Raw genomic sequence first — 18359 nt, 5'->3', positions numbered from 1 at the left:
TATGATAATTGTCATTAGAGAAATATTAAATATTTGTGGATCCTTGCCCTTGAGGACTGGAGTTGCACAATCATGATCTAGATTATGATGATATTTATGATGATAAATGATGAAGATGAATAATGATTGATGGATGATAAAGGATGATTGATGGATGATAAAGGACGATTGATGGATGATAAAGGATGATTGATGGATGATAAAGGACGATTGATGGGTGATAAAGGATGATTGATGGATGATAAAGGACGATTGATGAATGACGAAGGATGATCGCTTCACTTCACCCTAAGACCTGTAATTAGGTTCTAAATTATCTGTAAGTACAATAACACAAACTTTCCCTTTCCCAAAAGCAGCAGGAATAAGCAGGTATTAGTGTTGCAAAATGTTCTTTTTTATATCAGCAGCAGAATGTTGATTAAATCAATGTTTTCCGGTGAATTGGTTCCCGAAGAACTGAACCAAATCACCATTATTCTGATGGAATTTGCCTTTCCCAAACCCAAAGAGTAATGCTAGTAGGAGGGAGGAGTACGCATCTAGGTGGGACCTTTTAAATATGTTTGGCAGTTCCATGTACAGCCTATACCTCCAGAGAGCCACATTACAAAATAAAATAACACACTCCACCTGTTTAATGGCATAAAAAGTGCTGCAATGAGCCTTACCCAAAACCATGTAGTCACAGACTTTCCAAGTCTTTTCAGTAAGTAGCGTTGAAAAGCAATTTTATGATAATTATATTTTCTTGAATGATTCTGAAAAGGTGATAATCATTCCCATTCCCGGTGGTAATAATCTCTTTATCCACCCAATGATTACATTCTGTATAATTATAGGGTACGATGGCTTCGTTCTTTGGTTTCATATCGTTACACAACAACCAGATCACTCAGAAGCGTACCATCATCATTTCATTTACACTTAATCAAGGCAATTTCTATGCCGCATCCATATTTATTGTGCAACGCTGAATGGCAATCATCAACTTAAATATCTTGTGGGTCTGTTTAACAATAAAGGAATAAAAAATAAAGTCGGGGCACTAAACACTTAAATAGAAGAAAAAAGGTGCATGTTTCCGAGCCGTGATACATTTCTTTAAATTGGTGAATGACAAAAACACAACAAACCTTATGGTTTTGAGTACTCGTACAGCTGCTTACCTTGTTGCATAAGTATCCACTTAATAAAGTATTTTTTTACATTGGTGCTTATGAAAAGAAAGGCAGCTCTTCACTAATCAGCATGTGCAGTGAGATCGGCACCCTTTTTCTCCCATTTAAAGCAAGCTACATCACCCGATTCTATGGCTGTGCAGCACAAGATTGGGTGATGTAGCGCCAAGTAGAAAGAAGTCAAACAAAGATGGCACTGCCCAATGCTTCCTCCGTTCCAGGACCCAATTGAGGAAAACTTGGAGGAATCAAGAGATCAGCAGAAGTAAAGGGGAATGTGATTTTTTAGTTTAAGTTCTGCTTTAACCAACTATATATATTGGGCAGTGGAACTAAATCTGCGCAACTCAACTATCAAGTGGAGGGCGCCATCTTTCCTCTCCCCTACCTGTTGCAAATGATCTTGCTTTAGCCATCTTGGAAGGCTGTGCTGTGATGACACAACTCCAGTGCAAGTTCATTCAATGCAGCACACGCAATGAAAGCTGGGATTTCTCCTGCAAGCAAAGCTGATGTGCCCATGCACAGCTTTGGTGCCCAAAACCAGGAGCGATCAGGCAGGTATGACACATTATTGCAGACGGGACATCACCTGTCTCTTTCTGCAACAATGACCTGCCTGATCATGCAAACTAAAAGTAGAACTTAAGTTCCAATTTCACTTTGTTTTATAGCAGATGGGATAGGCAATGTCTTTTCTGCAATAAAAGAAACCGCATGTGCCAATCGTTTCCGGTTTTTATAAGTCACATTTAAAAATTAATTATAACTTGTTGTGCAGATTTCTGGAAAACTAGCAAATCAATCACAAAAGCAGGAAATGACATTCATGGTTATACTCCTTGAAGTGTACTACTTTAAGTGTATTACTTAAAGTGTAAAGAACTCGAGTTGTCATTGGACTGAACTTTTTTTTTTTAGCATTTAGAAGACTAAAAAAATAAAAAAACAAATTAGACATCTGTAGCAATTGCATCTGCTATATTCATTTTAATGTATGCAATGTTTTTCCCCTTTAACAAAAGTAGGGTTTCCCTTTATTCATTAACTGTCCAGTTCCATTTTCTGACTTTTCTACAGGGCACGAGTAAGCATGTAAACTGCTGACCACGTGTAAGAAATTACGCAGCTTGCTGAGACAAGCAGAAACAACAAAAGCCCTTTGATGTTGTCATTTGTCACTTTGATTTATAGTCTTAAAAGAAGCGTAATCATGAATATTCTGATTATTTTTCAGCCTCCTTTCTGTTCTCTGAATATCTGACAATATCAATGAAGTCGCATTAAACATCTGTTTTTGAAATAAAGCAGTCCCGTGCTGACAGCTGCTCCAGACGAAGAAATGGCGCACAGCTGTCACATTTGTACATTAACACTGACTTTCTATTTCCTCAAGGCAAGGAGGACAGTGTCTCCCGCTCGATTTTATTGCATGGGAATATAAACACGCATTAGAATAATTCCGGGGACCAAACTGCTGCCTCTAAAAGGCAAAGTATAACCTTTAGGGGGGAGAGTCATGTCTGTTGCACATCTGGAGCGCAGATTGTGGTTTTGCAACCGGATCCAGGTCATGAAGATACAGGGGATTAAAGGTTATTATTTGCATTATAACTGTCATTAAAAAAAATCTGTCATCTGAATACAGCCCCTTCCTGTCTATATGCACTCCACCCTACTGGTAGTCTATATCACGAACATTGTTGCAGAAAAATGAAAATTAAGGTAAAAATCTATTGACAAACGCATGTATGAAAAAATATTTCAATGCATAGATGGACATTACCAAATTTACTTATTTTAAAAACAAACTACTTAGTAGTTTTGTATTACTTTTGTTGCATATTGCTTTATCTAGTACAATGTTTTACAGAAGCGACCCAACATTAAATTTGGCTTTTTTTTGGTCTCAGGCCATTTTTTTTAGATTTACTTGTGGTCTTCTGCCATGTTGATTGCACATAATAATAATTACATGATAATGTGTGTGATTGTTGTATGGCATCAGGATTTATTGAAAAGGCAAGCAATAAAACAAAGCTAAATGGCTATTTGCAGTTACCGATAATAACAAACAAGCTCTCAATACCATTAAAATTAATTATTTTTGGTGTCTATAGGTTCTATGAGGAATAACTACTCAAGGCAAAGTATCTGCAGTATAAAAAATGGAGGGTTTACTTGGCAAATGTCAAACCACAGTAAATTGTTATGCAAGGGTATCACAGGTAGTGAATCTACCTGTATAAAATCTACCTGTATAAGTAGATTTTGTGGAGTCCATAGTATATATAAGATACATAGTAGTTAAAAAGTCTTGTCAACCGACGTGTTTCACCTGTATTTGGCTTCTTCAGGGGAATTTTTTTTACCAATGAAGACACATCTTAACGGGACTCTTCATGGTGGTACTAAGGGGTATGTGTGGCCAGCAACCAGTGCTAAGGAAAAAAGTATTTCCAATATCCATGTGGTTAAAAGATAATTTTGAAAAAAAGTGGATGTACAATTTTGGAGGATGAGGGGCACTCTAAAAATGAAGTGAACTCACTGCTAACTAGAGCTTTGACGTGAAGAGTTAACCACTTGGATTGGAGGTCTCCTTGTGGCTTCTACTACTAATATCCTTTTATTTATTTTTTTAATTGTTTTTGTAGCAGTATATATATATATATATATATATATATATATATTTATTTATTAAGAAACAGGACAGAACTTACTTAAGTATAACACAGCCTGTGCCGATAGGTGGTGCTGTCCAGAAGACCTGTATCCTCGTCCTTCGCCTTGGCGTGCTCTCCGTAACAGCTACAGGGCAGTTGCTCATAAACTGTGTATCTTCATCATCTATAATCTGCAAATTAAAATTCATGGTTAATTACATACTGACACTAAACTTGCCATAAGAAATTATTAGTGAATAATGGACCATTTAGCAATAGTAATGAAATTTCAGCCATGAAGGAACGGCAACCAAGTGCACTAGAATTTTAGTATTATAATAAACGCAGATTATTACCTTTCGTTTTGAAGAAGTGCTTCTGTTTTTTGTTTTTTTTTTTTACTCTCAAAGATGAAGTATAAAAAAAGTGATTTTTCAACTGATCAATAAACTTTATTTTAACAAAAGTTTAGCTATTTACCCGATTTATTGTAAGATTCCTTTTTTACACTCTCCTGTTGGGTTAGTATGTGATTCAATAGGCCACCAGCAACATTTTATTGTAAGATAGTCATTTATGCCTACGTGGGTGCAGTTTAAGTGACTTGGTATTTTCCAACAAATTGTCAAGTCCGTAGTCACAAGAGGGTTTTATATGCATAAAATTTCTAAAAATGTATACTCAACACTATTAGATGGGTATCCACCTATCCATACCAGTGTTTCTCAACCAGAGTTCCTCTAGAGCTTGGTACGGGTTCCTTGAGTTTGTGCTTCTCAGGTCAGTTTAAGGGAGACTGTTGTTCATTTTGGCTATCCGTAAGGATGGCATAATTTTTACTTGCCAGTAACGCAAGAGGCATTCTTCCCTTTGACTACCACGTTAATGACTGAGCTGTGGATATGAATACAGAAGGGGTTCCTTGAGACCTGACAGTAATTTTAAGGGTTCTCCCATGTGAAAAAAAAAAAAAAGGAATCTGTTCTAATTTGAAAGAAGTGAAAAGGCACCTTACTAATCCCCCAACCTGCATTGACCAGCTTGCATTCCATTGAGATGTGCAGAAACTCAGTGATGTTCCTATGTTTAAAAAAAGTTTTTAATTAAACATTTCATTAGCATGTTGATGGGAGGGAAATCCAATTTTATTTTTGAAACGATTAGAAGGTTTAATACAAAAAATCCCCTAACATTCTTTATTAATCAAACGGATGAGGAATAAACCTAATATGATTGTTCTAAATAATGTATTCCATTTTACTAATGGCAATATCTATGATGGCAAAGTGAAAGCTAACTCTACTGAATAAATTCTGCATTTCTATATTATATATTCATCTCTATATAAGTGACAGAGGTGAATACTGAATGCTACAATACAAAAGGGGTGTTGGTTGAAAAAAAAAATGTATATAATGTTTTTTTTTTTTAAATAAAAATTTAAATGAAACTACAATCTAGTAAATGTAAATATACATATTAAAACATGGTGGACATAAGAAGAAACAGTCAGCCTGGCTATTTACATCTCTCACCAGGTTTTCTTTATGCCTGGTGCCAATTGACTGACTGGAGTAAGAATTCCAGTATTGCCACCCAGGACATAAGTGAAAACTGTGCCATCTTCTGCTTTACCACTCCTAGCTGCAGAGAGGATGGGTGTAGCCAATGAACGAAAAGGATCATTACATGAAGGTCTGAAGTAATGGTCGTCCTTGTTTTTTATCATTACCTATTTGTTAACCATGTATTACAATGATTGCCTATTAGATGTCATGTGTTGTTACTATTGTTCTTTGTTGGCTGAACGTTTTATGATAACTCATTTTCTGCCCATATTGTGCCATGACTACCAGGTTGTTGCCATTTTTGGTAAGCAAGTTGCCAGGTAGTGTCAGGATTACCTGATTGTTACCTACATTTGTTATCCGCCTTTTGCTACTTATATACTGTATATTAGCCATGATTACCAGTGTGTTGCTCTATGTTTCCAAATAGAAAATTATTCAACCCAGAATATCTTTCATAAACCATTACTATTATACTCGGATACTTTGTGGATCACAAATTACTTTTCAGGCCTGTGTCAATATACCTGTGTCATTCTTTCCAAGAGTTTTTTCTATAGGAATGCAAAATCTGCTTGAAGCAGGACAACTGCCAAATGCATGAAAAAAAAAAAAAAACTTTGAATGACCTCAAAAGCATCTCAAACTAATGCCAAACTGATGCCATCTACACAAGCCCAAAGTCGGTGGACAAAAGACCTTATGGTGACTCTTGCTGCTTGGCTGGAGCTCAACCAAGGAGGAGGCCAGGCTTACAGACTAGCCAAGTATAATTCATCATACATTTGATTATAGCGTTCATTAAATATATATTCTGCATATTAAAATATAAAACTAGCTTTTTATTGGGGGAAGACTTACTAAAAATGATCAGACCCATCCATGTATGGGTAAACTCCATGTTGTAAATGCTACTTACCTCTCTTTCTCCATTTGATGCAGGTTTGAAATAGGATGCTTTTATTATTTAAGCTAAAAACATATGATTTAAAATTTGTATATTGCTTCAGACTGTCAAATTGTCACCATATGACATTTTGATAGATAAAGAATTTGCGTGGTACTCAAGAAATTGCATTTTGGAAATACAACTCAATTCTTGAACATATGGATCACCAGCAAACAGAAAACATAGCTGTTGCCTTTTTCATTCCGAGACAATAATTTATGTACATTGAAAACAATAATATTATAATTAGATACTTTACTTGTATGCGGCAGATGTCTCCTATAAGAAATATATTACATCTGATCCCTGCAATGCAATCAAAAGCAGCAATAATCACAGTTATGCAATCGTTCCGTTAACTTATTTTTATCCAGTTCTGCCTTATGGAATGAGTTTAATCGAAACTATTAATTACCTTCTATACTTGCATGTCACTGACCCAAGTATGGAATATGAAATTGTTCCAAGGAGTCTATTAAATTCTGATGCCTAACAGCAGAAAATAAGAATATTACGATGGTAATTTAGCCCTTTTTTTCTAAGTGGTTTTAATGTTTCTTTGCAGCTGTTATTAGGTCTAGAGATGGTTTTTCCGAGAAGTTATACATTACAATCTTTACATTTTTTTGGCATAAGTATTACTAGTGGTTCTTTTTCTTGACGTTATGAAATGGTTCAAAGCTGAATATAAATTGTAAGATTGGTGGAATATTTGTCCACCTGCAAAATATGGAAGTTTGCCATATAAACCAAGTTTGAATAAGCGACAACAAGGCTAAAGCTGCATACACACTTGCAATTTTTGTTGTTGGAAAGGATCTTTCACGATCCTTTCCAACGACAAGGGACTGCACGATGCATGAACGGTGCTGTACATACAGCACCGTTCATGCTCTATGGAGAGGGGAGGGGGAGAGCGATGGAGCGGCACCCTGCTGCGCGCTCTCCCCCTTCCCTTTCATTAGGATCGGTCGTCGTCCATCGTCCGTGAATCGGACAGGTCGGTCGTTCGGACGATGGACGACACCGACTGTACACACGGCAGATTTTCGCTCGATATTTGGCTGATGCCGATTATCGGGCGATAAAAATCTGCCGTGTGTACGTAGCTTTATTTTGTGGTTATCAGGTGGCCGGGCCTAGACCTTAACCACAGCCAGACCTAGTTGCAAGCACTTCCTCAATCATAGCCAACCCTAAATTGATTAAAGTATTGTTAAAACTTGTTCCTCTGTGAACACCAAACCTAAAAGATACCATGTAGCCATTTTAAAGTATATCTAAACCAAGTTTTTTTTTATGGTTTTAAATGAAAAAATTAAAGATGTTGGAAACCTGTCAACTTTATGTTTTTCTTCCTGTCCCTTAGGCTCAAAAGGAAGATAGTTGTTTAAGAGTTACTATAATTAAAATTACTTTTTTAAAATAATTTATACCCCAGAAGTCCAGAGTAAAAAAAAAAGGGAAAAAAGATAGACATAAGGGCTATATGAGAGGGTGGAAGAGGAGTCTGGCAGGAAATGGTTTAAGGGGTTTAATAGAAGGGTCTAGGATTCGTCAAAGTGAAGATTGGCTACAGAAGGGGCTTAGGGGCTGGAGTTAGGATGGAAAAAAGTTTAATAATGGAACTTTTCAGGTTTCCTGCCCTGCCACCCTTGCTTGGAAAAAAATTTGAAAAGGGTAAGGTTCAGGGTGTTGGGGCCAGGTGGCAGTTGTGGTCCCGCAGGGCAAGGCTCCTGTTTATGGTATGGTGCGGAGGGGGGACCTTTTTTGGAGGGGTGTCCCTGGGTGGAGCAAAGAAATGTGGTTGAGCCAGCAGTTAATGGTTACAGTCCCCAAGGCAATGCTGGGGGCCAATTTTAGCCATTCTTGGCATTGAGGAAAAAGAGAAATTTGGTTATCTGCTGACCATATCCTACAGTCTTTAGAAGAAATAATGTCATTTACAAGAGTGGGTGTATTGGTTTATATAAATGTTAAGGATTACTGTGCATTGTAATATTTTTGTATTCGTAAGTATTGTGAGGTTAAAAATAATTTTGTATATTCTGTACAGGTAAAATTTGCCGTGTTAATAATCAACTGCAGTCCGTGACTCGCTTTGGTAGGTCGGGGTAAAGGGCAAACAGGCTGGGAGGTTGGGTTGCAAATCGGAGAAGAGACTCAAACTACCAAGGTCATAGTATTGTCTATGGAGGATCACATTTTGTATTAATGTATGCATATACAACATATGATTGAATAATTTTAATTCTACATAAATACCGTGTGTGTGGGTGAGTGTGTGTATGTATATATATGACAAATACATACACACCTATTACTTTTACCTCAATCATGTGTTTCAAGCATATATCATGTGGCCATGCCAATTATATTATATTTTAGGAAAGCCAAGGAGGTCATATGCTTCCCCATGCCTGGGAATACAATGTGATTGAAATAAACAGGGGAGGGTGTGAAGACGAATATCAGACGGTGGGAAAATGCACTTTCAAAAGAGCCTTTCACTTGGCCATAAATAGACAAAAAAATAAATGATTAGCTGACCTGTAGGTAAACAGATGAAATACCTAAAATGGAGATGGTGTCGGTGCAAAATAATTTGCAATATTGTCTATCGGTGTCTGAAATATACACAGTTCTAATACACAGTACAGTCCTGTCTGGCAGTACAGAGACGTTACGGACATACAGAAAATAGACAAAATGTGATTTTTGGGTGATAATATAAACGTTACAAAATGTTAATCCTAATCCAATCCCAGCAAATTGGTAGAATGGCTATAAAGTCTACTGCAACTAGGATATTTTCATGCATTGTTATTTGCTTAGCAATGTTGGAATCCATCCACATGGGCATTTCTTTGGATCACAACCCACCATATTATGGGAGCCTATCAACAAGGCTAGATTAGTTGCTCTCCTGTCCCCTCTTCCTCTAAAACCTTGGGCCATATAGTTACAGATTTAATACCCTTATCCATATGTATAATGGACACTTGGTACAATTAGCTTCTTTTTTTCATACAGGAAAGGTTTGTGCAACCTAAGAATTCTTGTTTATGGCCAAAACACATTTGCAGATGGTTGGGCTTCACCGAAATATTTTCACTTTGCCTGATATATATTTATAAATGTACACACGTCTCTTTACAGTGAATATAAAACCAATGATGGTCCATGTTAAAAATCAGGAGGAACACTTAAATAGTCATGGAAGTTTGAAAAAGCTTAACTTTCCCAGGGGTAATCTTTCTAAAGATTCTTTTCAGTGATGCCTTTATATGCAAAAGCCTAGACATGTCCAATGAGCCAACAGGTTAGATGATCTCTGCTGATCTTCGTAGGATCAGCTAATCTGATTGCAGGGATCAGCATGACTTTCCAATTCTCCTTGTTGATCTATCCAAGCCAGATTGTTAATTTAAGGCTTAGTACATGCAAGCAGGTCCGCTGCTATTGTTGCCCTTAACTGACCTATTGATATTACGACCAATAATTGCTGCTATTATTTCCCTCAACCAACCAATTGATATTACGACCAGTAATTTCAAAAATAAAAGTAAAAACGAGTAAAGTAATAGAAAAAACAAAAGGATGGCCAAAAAACACATATTGCGAGTCTAAAAATACACCAGCATAACTTCTTAGCGGCTAATCATGCAAAAAACACTGTGAACCCAAGTTGATCATATCTCAATGCTAAGCTCAGTTCTGCTCATACATCTCAATTGTTTGCTGATATCATGATAGAAGGGACAGAGCAATTGTTACAGATGCCGAAAGACCAGTAATCCTAGCCAATTTTTTGTCTCATTTGCCGCTCCATTACATCCACAGAAGGTGGAATTATACTGTAAAGAGCCAGGCATTTCTCTCTGAATCATATGGTAATGTATGAGCGGCGGTATGGGCACTGCCCCAAGCTGCATCTCCATCATGATGTTCTTTACACTGATTGTATGAAAAATATCAAATGACATCGCAAATTAGTTTCTCATAAATATGTGAGTAGCATTAGACCAAAATAGGCTATTACAGGCAGCCTTTTCCTCATGCAAGCTTAGCGTGCACCGAACTGCCTTTTAAACAGGATCTCTGTCTTTTCTTTTTCTAAATGTTCATTATAGTGTGCATTACTTGCTGGCTTGTGCTCATATCCCAAGGAGGAGTCATTATGGCAAGCATTAAAACCACAGCCAGTGGAGGGAGGGCAGCAAGGAGAAGGATTAGATTGCCTTGGGGTTTTATAAATCTTTAGTTATGGCTTTGAGAGGTGAAACTGTAGCGGTTGGATTGTGCTTCTGCATTTCTTCCAAAATATGACAGTCTACGTCCCTTTGTGATTTATGGGACCACTAACATTTTATTAAGTTACCATGGCCAAGAAGATCAATCATGTGTTTTGAGATAGTACTGTACGGAGGATGGACTTGATGCATTCCAAATCTCTGTGCCTTTGGATCATTAAAAGTTTTAGCAACATATAGAGAAAAAGTAAAAAAAACTAAACTGAATTTGTATCTAAAGCATTTTACAGTGCGTAAAAATAGCTAGGTTTTTTTGTTAAGAGGTAAAAAGGGAAAAACAAAAGAATCATTGGAGAGGTAATTTTATCATAAAACAAAAAAAATGTTTCATTTTCAGTCCAGTCAATTATGAGGCCGTTTTGATTTATACATGCCCTTGTGCAAGAGGCCCATTAGAACCCCCAAACGGAGTAAGATTTTTCATTTTTGACCCCTGATAAAGAGGTAAACTTTTCATGGTCTCTCAATATATGGTCTGGTACTCTGAATTTTACCTGTAGCTCTTAGATTTCACTTGAGGTGCGCAATAAAGGCATTTTCAGGACTGGGAGCCGATTACTGGATCTCTCGTACTCTTTAAAATAGTTGATAATAGCTATAACTAAGAATAATTCACATTTGGACTCCAAAATAAAAGCCCCCTTTACCTCCATTTTATTAATTTTAATTGCTGTCTGCGTCTTCCCTTGAACGATCTACCTGCTTTTCTGGTGTCTAATGTAACTGTTACATAAAGAGATGAGGACGCCAATTTGGACTGTACCAAGCCTCCAGATTCCATCACTAGCTTCTTCATGCCCCCTGCCTTTACGATTTGCTACTAAAACCCTGAGAAACTCCCAATAATTCTTGCCATAAGAAAAACACTCACCCTACAATAAAAAACTGAACCTGAACTGCCAAATCACTCTAGGTCTTTGTACTGCCATGTGAGGCCAAGGAGGCAAACCATAGTTCTACTACTAAATAAAGAACAAGATCATTTTGGATGATTACTGTGCCCGCTATTGCCATAAGTGAATCTTTTACCCACAGTACTTGCTAAGCACAGGTTCAATTTATTGGTCGATAATGTCCATCCAGTACCATTTGCCAAGATAGTGTATACATTTTAACATGCTACTTCAACATAGTTAAAGTAAAGCCCAGTCTTATTTATTTTATGTATTTTTACATATTTCAAACCCGTATTTATATATAAACATGCACATAGTTCAACGAGATAATAATGAATCCTCTAACCGTGAACTTCTAGCCAGGACAATTCCAATAACAAAATCCCCATCTACCTTCCAACTCTTTGTGTTTATTTAGTATTCCTTTTATCATCAGCACTTGCCAAATTGGCAAGGGGCTGGAAAGAACAAGAGGAAAAAAAACACAGCGCTGTTCTACAAAGGAAAAGGCAAAACTTTCCCACAGCTACAGCAACATTTCCACAGCCGTGTTCTTGAGAACTGTGACGTCTCAGTTCCCATATGGTGGGATGGTGAAATACGTGACTTGTCATTTCTAGCAGATACTGCACTTTTATACCGTAAATGAAAAGCAGACACTAATCCAAACAGCGTTAGAATGGATTCCAGTCCTTTAAATAATTACATGTCTCTAGCCAAGACTTTCGTAGAGATGTGTAAATCTTGCTTTTACAAGATGATCACTGGTGTAAAGTTGAGAATTCTTTTCCAAGGCGGAAGATTTAACCAATTAAAAACTAAAGGTATTTTGTGTTTCCCTTCCCACAATGTTTCTGGGTTGATGTTTCTGAATATTATAAAGTACTAATATACTATGCAGTACTATAAAGTGATCTGTCAGTCTAGTGATCCAATGTTCTGTACCCCTTGACTTGACAAAGACTGCAGAAACATGAAAGCTATTTTTTTTGGTCAGCTGCAGGTGAATGAACAGTTGTGAAGCCACATACTGTACACAGCAAGCAAAAGGGGAGCAGGAAATTTAGAAACATTTCTTATGAATAACTAACAATTAGGTTAGGCTTTATTTAATTAACCTTTAAGACGTGTTATGCCAATATCTAATTCAAGCCAGGTTCCTGCGACTACTTTATGTTCTGCAGTGCAGTCATATGCGCTCGTCATGTGAAAGATTTGGATTTAATTACATTTAATATATTGCATTATTTGTTATTTTGTTACTGCTATGGGTCACACGGGCTACATATAAATCACATGGTATTAGTAACAAATGATAATTACAAAGGGGCTAGTTTGCTGTGTAATTAGGAAGAGTTAGATTTTCCAAGTCCCCACAGCTCAGACGATAACTGCAAATCTAGTGCTATATGTAAACTAAATTTGGAACCCTGTGCATATACAGAACATTTCATTCAATTATGTATGCAATAAAAATTCAACAAATGTACTTTTACATTCAACTATCTTCAGAATAGCTTCTAGCAGCCCAATGCAAAGCAGCAGTTATAAAAAGTCCTAAATTGACGAGCTATGCTGTCAGAACACATTGATGACCTCATATCTGGCCTTTGCAGCACTAGGTCCCAGGTTCAAATCTCGGCCAGGACACTATCTACATGGAATTTGCATGTTTGTGTGAGTTTTTCTTCATTTTCTATGGTTTCCTCCCACATTACAAAGACATGCAGTTGGGTAATTGGCTTCCCCCCAAAACTGACCTTATACTGTGGTAATGACATATGACTATGGTTAGATTGTGAGCCCCTCTGAGTGACAGCTAGTGACATTGACCATTTAAAAAACGCTGTGTAATATGTTGGCGCTATATAAATACAAGATAATATTCTATCAATTTTATTTTCCAATCAGCATGTCAGGACTGGGCACCTGACTAAGCTGTACCACTTAACTCTTAACAAGTTACGTGGTTCTGTAGAGATGTGGTGACCACAAGACCAGAGGAAGACAGCAAATGTTTTTACAAACACAATGGAAATTCATATACGTGAACAGTCTGGTTTGCCATTTAGAGGCGTTTCTGAGGTTTAGTTTTGGAGTATAACTATAATTTTATTATAATCCTTAGTTTACCCCATTGGTATCAGAAACACACTATGGTCTTAACATATATGTCCACAATCCATTAAAATCTTTGTGATAAGGTCGTCTAAGGGCCACACAAAATTTCTATGGAAAGTCTCCAGTCCTGGCACAGCTTCATTTATTCGAGATATCACCTTTTGTGGGGAGACCATCTATCGTGGTTTCAAACAATTGATTTTTCATATGAAAGGAATTTATTTTGTGCATGTGCCAGTGTAAACGTGTTTGGTTAGGAGTCCCTCCATGGATAGGCATTGGGACTTTAATTGGCTGCTCACCATACATCTCCATAGAAAGTGGCCAGGTAGGTGTAGGACTTGACGGTGTTCCTGTAAGTTTGGTTTTTCATTTCTTGCATGGTGAACATATTTGCAGAATGCACACCATTTTTCCTTTACTTGTCTGGATCAAAAGGGGTCTGTGTTTCTGTTTTTAAAATATTCATTATAAAAGCCTTTTTAATTGTGCAAATTTATGCTGCTTGTTCCAGATTCTATAAAATTCGAGCTATAACAAGATAAATCAAGTTGAATGGATCTTTAAAAGGTAAGTACATTTTTGTACATCAAATATCAAATGCTAAACAAAAAAAAAAGCCAAAAAACAAAGTTTACAAGAAATACATTTTATTCATTCTTTTTTGCCAACCCTCTTCCTGACCAAAATATGCAGCATGTGATCAATTTATCTCTATCTTAAAGAAGTTTGAGACATATTAGGGAAAATGTAAACCAAATTTCTCAAAAAATAAATAAAAAGTCCAAACTGATAAAATATAACTGCATCTGTGCAGAAAATGTGCATTCAGAAATTACCAGTAAGCAGATTTTTCATAGCTATGGTTATGAGCTTTGCTCGATTGAATTTTGCCAAAGCAGCACATTTTTCACAGACTGGTGAGACTCTTTGCGTCATTTGTTGTGCATGTTTCCTCCCTCTTGTCTCTTGAGAGAAGTTCATAGATTGCTCAGTGTTTTAAATGAACCCCTACACGCATAACTAGATTTTTCTTCTTGAGACTCCCAGGTCAAGCAAAGTGATGTCAGGGCAGGAAAAGTTATCTAAAGACATTTCATGTCTGTTAGCTCAACACTGCTTAATAAAAGCACAATTAGGAGGAAAAAATTCCCCCCTGCACCAATAGATTTGCTACACCAATATAACTACAAAAATGAATCCTCTCCCCACGCTCCAGTGGAACACTATATGGTATGGCCAGAACTGACAATTCCCAAAGTATATTGGGTGAGAAACGGAGTACAGGATCCCAAAGAACCAGTTATGACCATCACATTGCAGGAGACCCAGAGCTGGATAAGACGCATACCAGGGCACACCAGGGAAAGCAGGAAGATATACGGTACCAAATCACAAAAGGCAGAAGAAAGGTCAAGGAAGGCGGTGGTTAAGGCAGGCAGCAAGCAAGAGAGGTCAGGTCACAAGCTAGGGGTCAAATACCACTGATTCAGGGGACAGACAGCAGTGACACGGGGCCACTGGAGACACAGGGAACACAGGAGATACGGGAAGCAACAGGAGGCACAGGAATATCAACAGACAGAGAAGAACACTAGAACACCACAAGGGAATGGGCTGGGAAACAACAGACTGGCAACAAGGGGTTTAACACAACAGCTGGACAGAGGAAACACTGAATCAAGCAAAAAGTGTATGGGAACTTGCTCAGCAGGGTTATAGGCTCGGGCCTAGTAGAGACACGTTGTAGGAACGCTGAGTGCCATGTCTGAGCCAGCTAAATAGCCAGGGATGATTAGGAGGCTATTTCCTGATTGGCTGGGTTGGGCGAAACTGATAAAGCTTGGGAGCGCAGGCACACCCAGGGTCAGAACTGCCCGCATGAGCAGGAGAGAAGTCCCTGCTCTTTAGTGAGGTAGAGGTAAGTGTGACACGTTTTCTTTTTTCTAAAGCAGCCACAATTTTAAGCTGCGCAACTCGTAGAGAACAGATAGCAGAAGGATTACTCTCACATTGTTTGACATTTACTCCTACATGAAAGCTCTGGTCAAGTCCTTACATTCTGAGTGCAACAAGCAAAACGGGAACATCATATATCACCTTTGACTGGACTGCAAATCCGCCTGTAGGTCAGCCAATAGTTTTTCCTAATCATGGTGTCACGTAAGATGATGTACATTGGACTTTGTGCTTCTTTCATACAAATATGAATATCTGTACATATTGCCTTATCTCAACTGGAATAAACCATGGAATTTTATAGAAGATATTTTTAAGCCACATTTTAGGACTTCCTTTTTGTTGGGTCAGAAAACTTTTTTGCTTGGTAAATCAAACTAGATTAGATAGTTAGATTCAGATCTATTACTACAATTAGTTCCTAGTTCACAAATTATCTGTAAAACTTTTAAACACATTTAAATGTAATGCATCTAGCTTGTATTTAGCTTTTATAAACTGTGTATTTTAGTTGTGCGCTTACTGGTTCTGTTAAGTGTAATTTTAGTAATAAGAAAGAACCGAGTGTAGATTAGTATGAAGTAGACATACAGGCTCAGTTACATAGCCATGGTAAATGATTGATTTCCTAGGAACGCAATAATTTAGAAACATCCTGGGACCTGCACAGAGCTTTGGTTAATTGTTTAATGATATAAAGTGTGCTTTATTACAGCGCGCCACAGCTAGGAATGTAGGCGAGTCTGGCGGTGGCAGATTGTGAGAATATATAATGTCCCATAGGCGTTTTCCTAGGCTTGCATTATCTTGTACTTAGGAGACCCCAGCCCAGTGATAAGGTTAAAGGTTATGACTACTGGGGCAAGAAGTAACATCTGGTTATGGACTCACACTGGAAATTCTGTCCGACAACAGCTGGGCAACCATTTACAACAGACTGGAACGTGACACACTAATTACTGACTTAATGTTCTGTTGACATCAGTGACTTGTAATTTGGGACTAGAGATGAACTGAATATTACTTATCTTAGAAAACATATGCATGTCCCTTCATTTGGGTAATGAAATATACACGCTTCAATGAAAGTTTTACTTATAACATTTGCATTTTATTCATGATGGTAGCTATGTCTTATTGGCAAGACGCCATAAAGTTAAAATTGGTTAATTTGACACTGAAGACACCCAAATCGCCTTCAGTCACAACGCCAAATACTGATCCTCAAAAGTTTTGCACTTTAAAAAGTGTAAAACTAGTGTTCATCAACATGTCACCAGATGTCCCTCAGAGGAGCTCACATTCAGATGTACCTACCATATTTTTAATTCCCAAATATGGTCCTAGGGCAAATTTTTAAAAACAAGCCAATTAAACTATTATACAATTGTGTTTGTATTCTAGTTACTACTCTTTGAATAATTTTTCTTTATTTGTGTCAGATTATTCTGTTTTGTTTAGATTTAGTCTCCAAAAAATATGCCCACAAAACACACAAAGTCTCAATACATTTATTGTGCATAACTTTATGTTTTATTATTCTGTATCACTCCAAGACTTGCTGTTTAACACAGGTCTAGTTAGGATTCTTTTTTCACCAATTAAAAACACTTTGTTTTGAATGTTGCCTCCAAAAACTCGCTCTTTGTACCTTCTTTCAATATACCTAGATTTTAACTGTAGACTTGGCAACCAAATGTAAACCTTACCTCCCTGGGTATAATAATATGTTTGTCTCAATTAACCTATTAGTATGTCATTGGGATATGAAAGTGTCCAATAGAAACCAGCACATGGGGAGCACATATGAAATTCATAATGTTCATTCTTTGACCATCACTTGTATCTTGGCTGTGGTCTCTGACCCATTTCTTGTCAAGTCTACTGCCTTTGATTATTTCTTATTACATCCTGGCAGCAGTCTTTCTGTAGCTTTGCAATCACTGAAAATTATGTGCAGCCATTTGGTGATGTCACACGTAAAGTACCTTATATTTACAAGGGTTGATTATACCTGCCCTGGACAAGTAGAATTCTTTGCATGTTGAACTCTACAGGTAACACTGTAGTGTATGTTTCAAGCCAACCTGTTGACTTTTGAGTACGATAAAGGTTTCCCAATTTTCTTAGAAAAATGTCTTCCTAATGATCACTTTATAACGTTAAAAAAATGGGCCAATTTTTACCCAATGAGCTAATAAAACCAGACAGATGGCAGCCCTAGATATGCAGCTTTAGACATGGGGTACACATGCATTACACAGTGATGACCTAAAAGGCTTTACCTTATGGAAGTACAGACCCGGCCAGAGCTACCATCAGGGGTGAAAAAGGGCCCCAGCCAAAAGTACTTGACTTTTACATTGCTAAACTAATAAACATAGTGGGTGGGGGCCCCAGAAAGTTTAGTTAGTATGGAGCCCAGAATTTTCTAAATGCAGCCCCGCACCCAGCAATATGCAAACATTTGCAATTTTTACTGCAGTGTGTATTGGTACTTTTATGAAAAAAGAATCCCAAGCGGGCATTTTTTGCAAACAGACAACCCGTTACATATATTATATATATATATATATATATATATATATATACACTTATTTATTACATGGAAAACTTTCAAGTATTTGAAATGACTGCTACTGTAAACCCCACTGAATGCACATGATTTCTAGGATCACTTGTTCAAATCAACATTTAAAATCAGCA

At 37.3% G+C, this 18359-nt stretch overlaps 1 protein-coding gene across 1 annotated transcript in view; it reads right to left on the bottom strand.

Annotated features, from left to right (window-relative positions):
• Window positions 1–18359, bottom strand: part of SPON1 (spondin 1) — a 185672-nt gene that overhangs the window by 126213 nt on the left and 41100 nt on the right. The window contains 1 exon segment of the mRNA XM_072421896.1: window positions 3905–4038. Within this exon segment, the coding sequence (XP_072277997.1) occupies window positions 3905–4038 (134 nt within the window).

The sequence above is a fragment of the Pyxicephalus adspersus genome, chromosome 9 (genome assembly GCF_032062135.1).
Source record: "Pyxicephalus adspersus chromosome 9, UCB_Pads_2.0, whole genome shotgun sequence".
NCBI lineage: Eukaryota > Metazoa > Chordata > Amphibia > Anura > Pyxicephalidae > Pyxicephalus > Pyxicephalus adspersus.
Note: the sequence above shows the minus strand (reverse complement) of the source record. Positions and strands in the feature narration are given on the sequence as shown.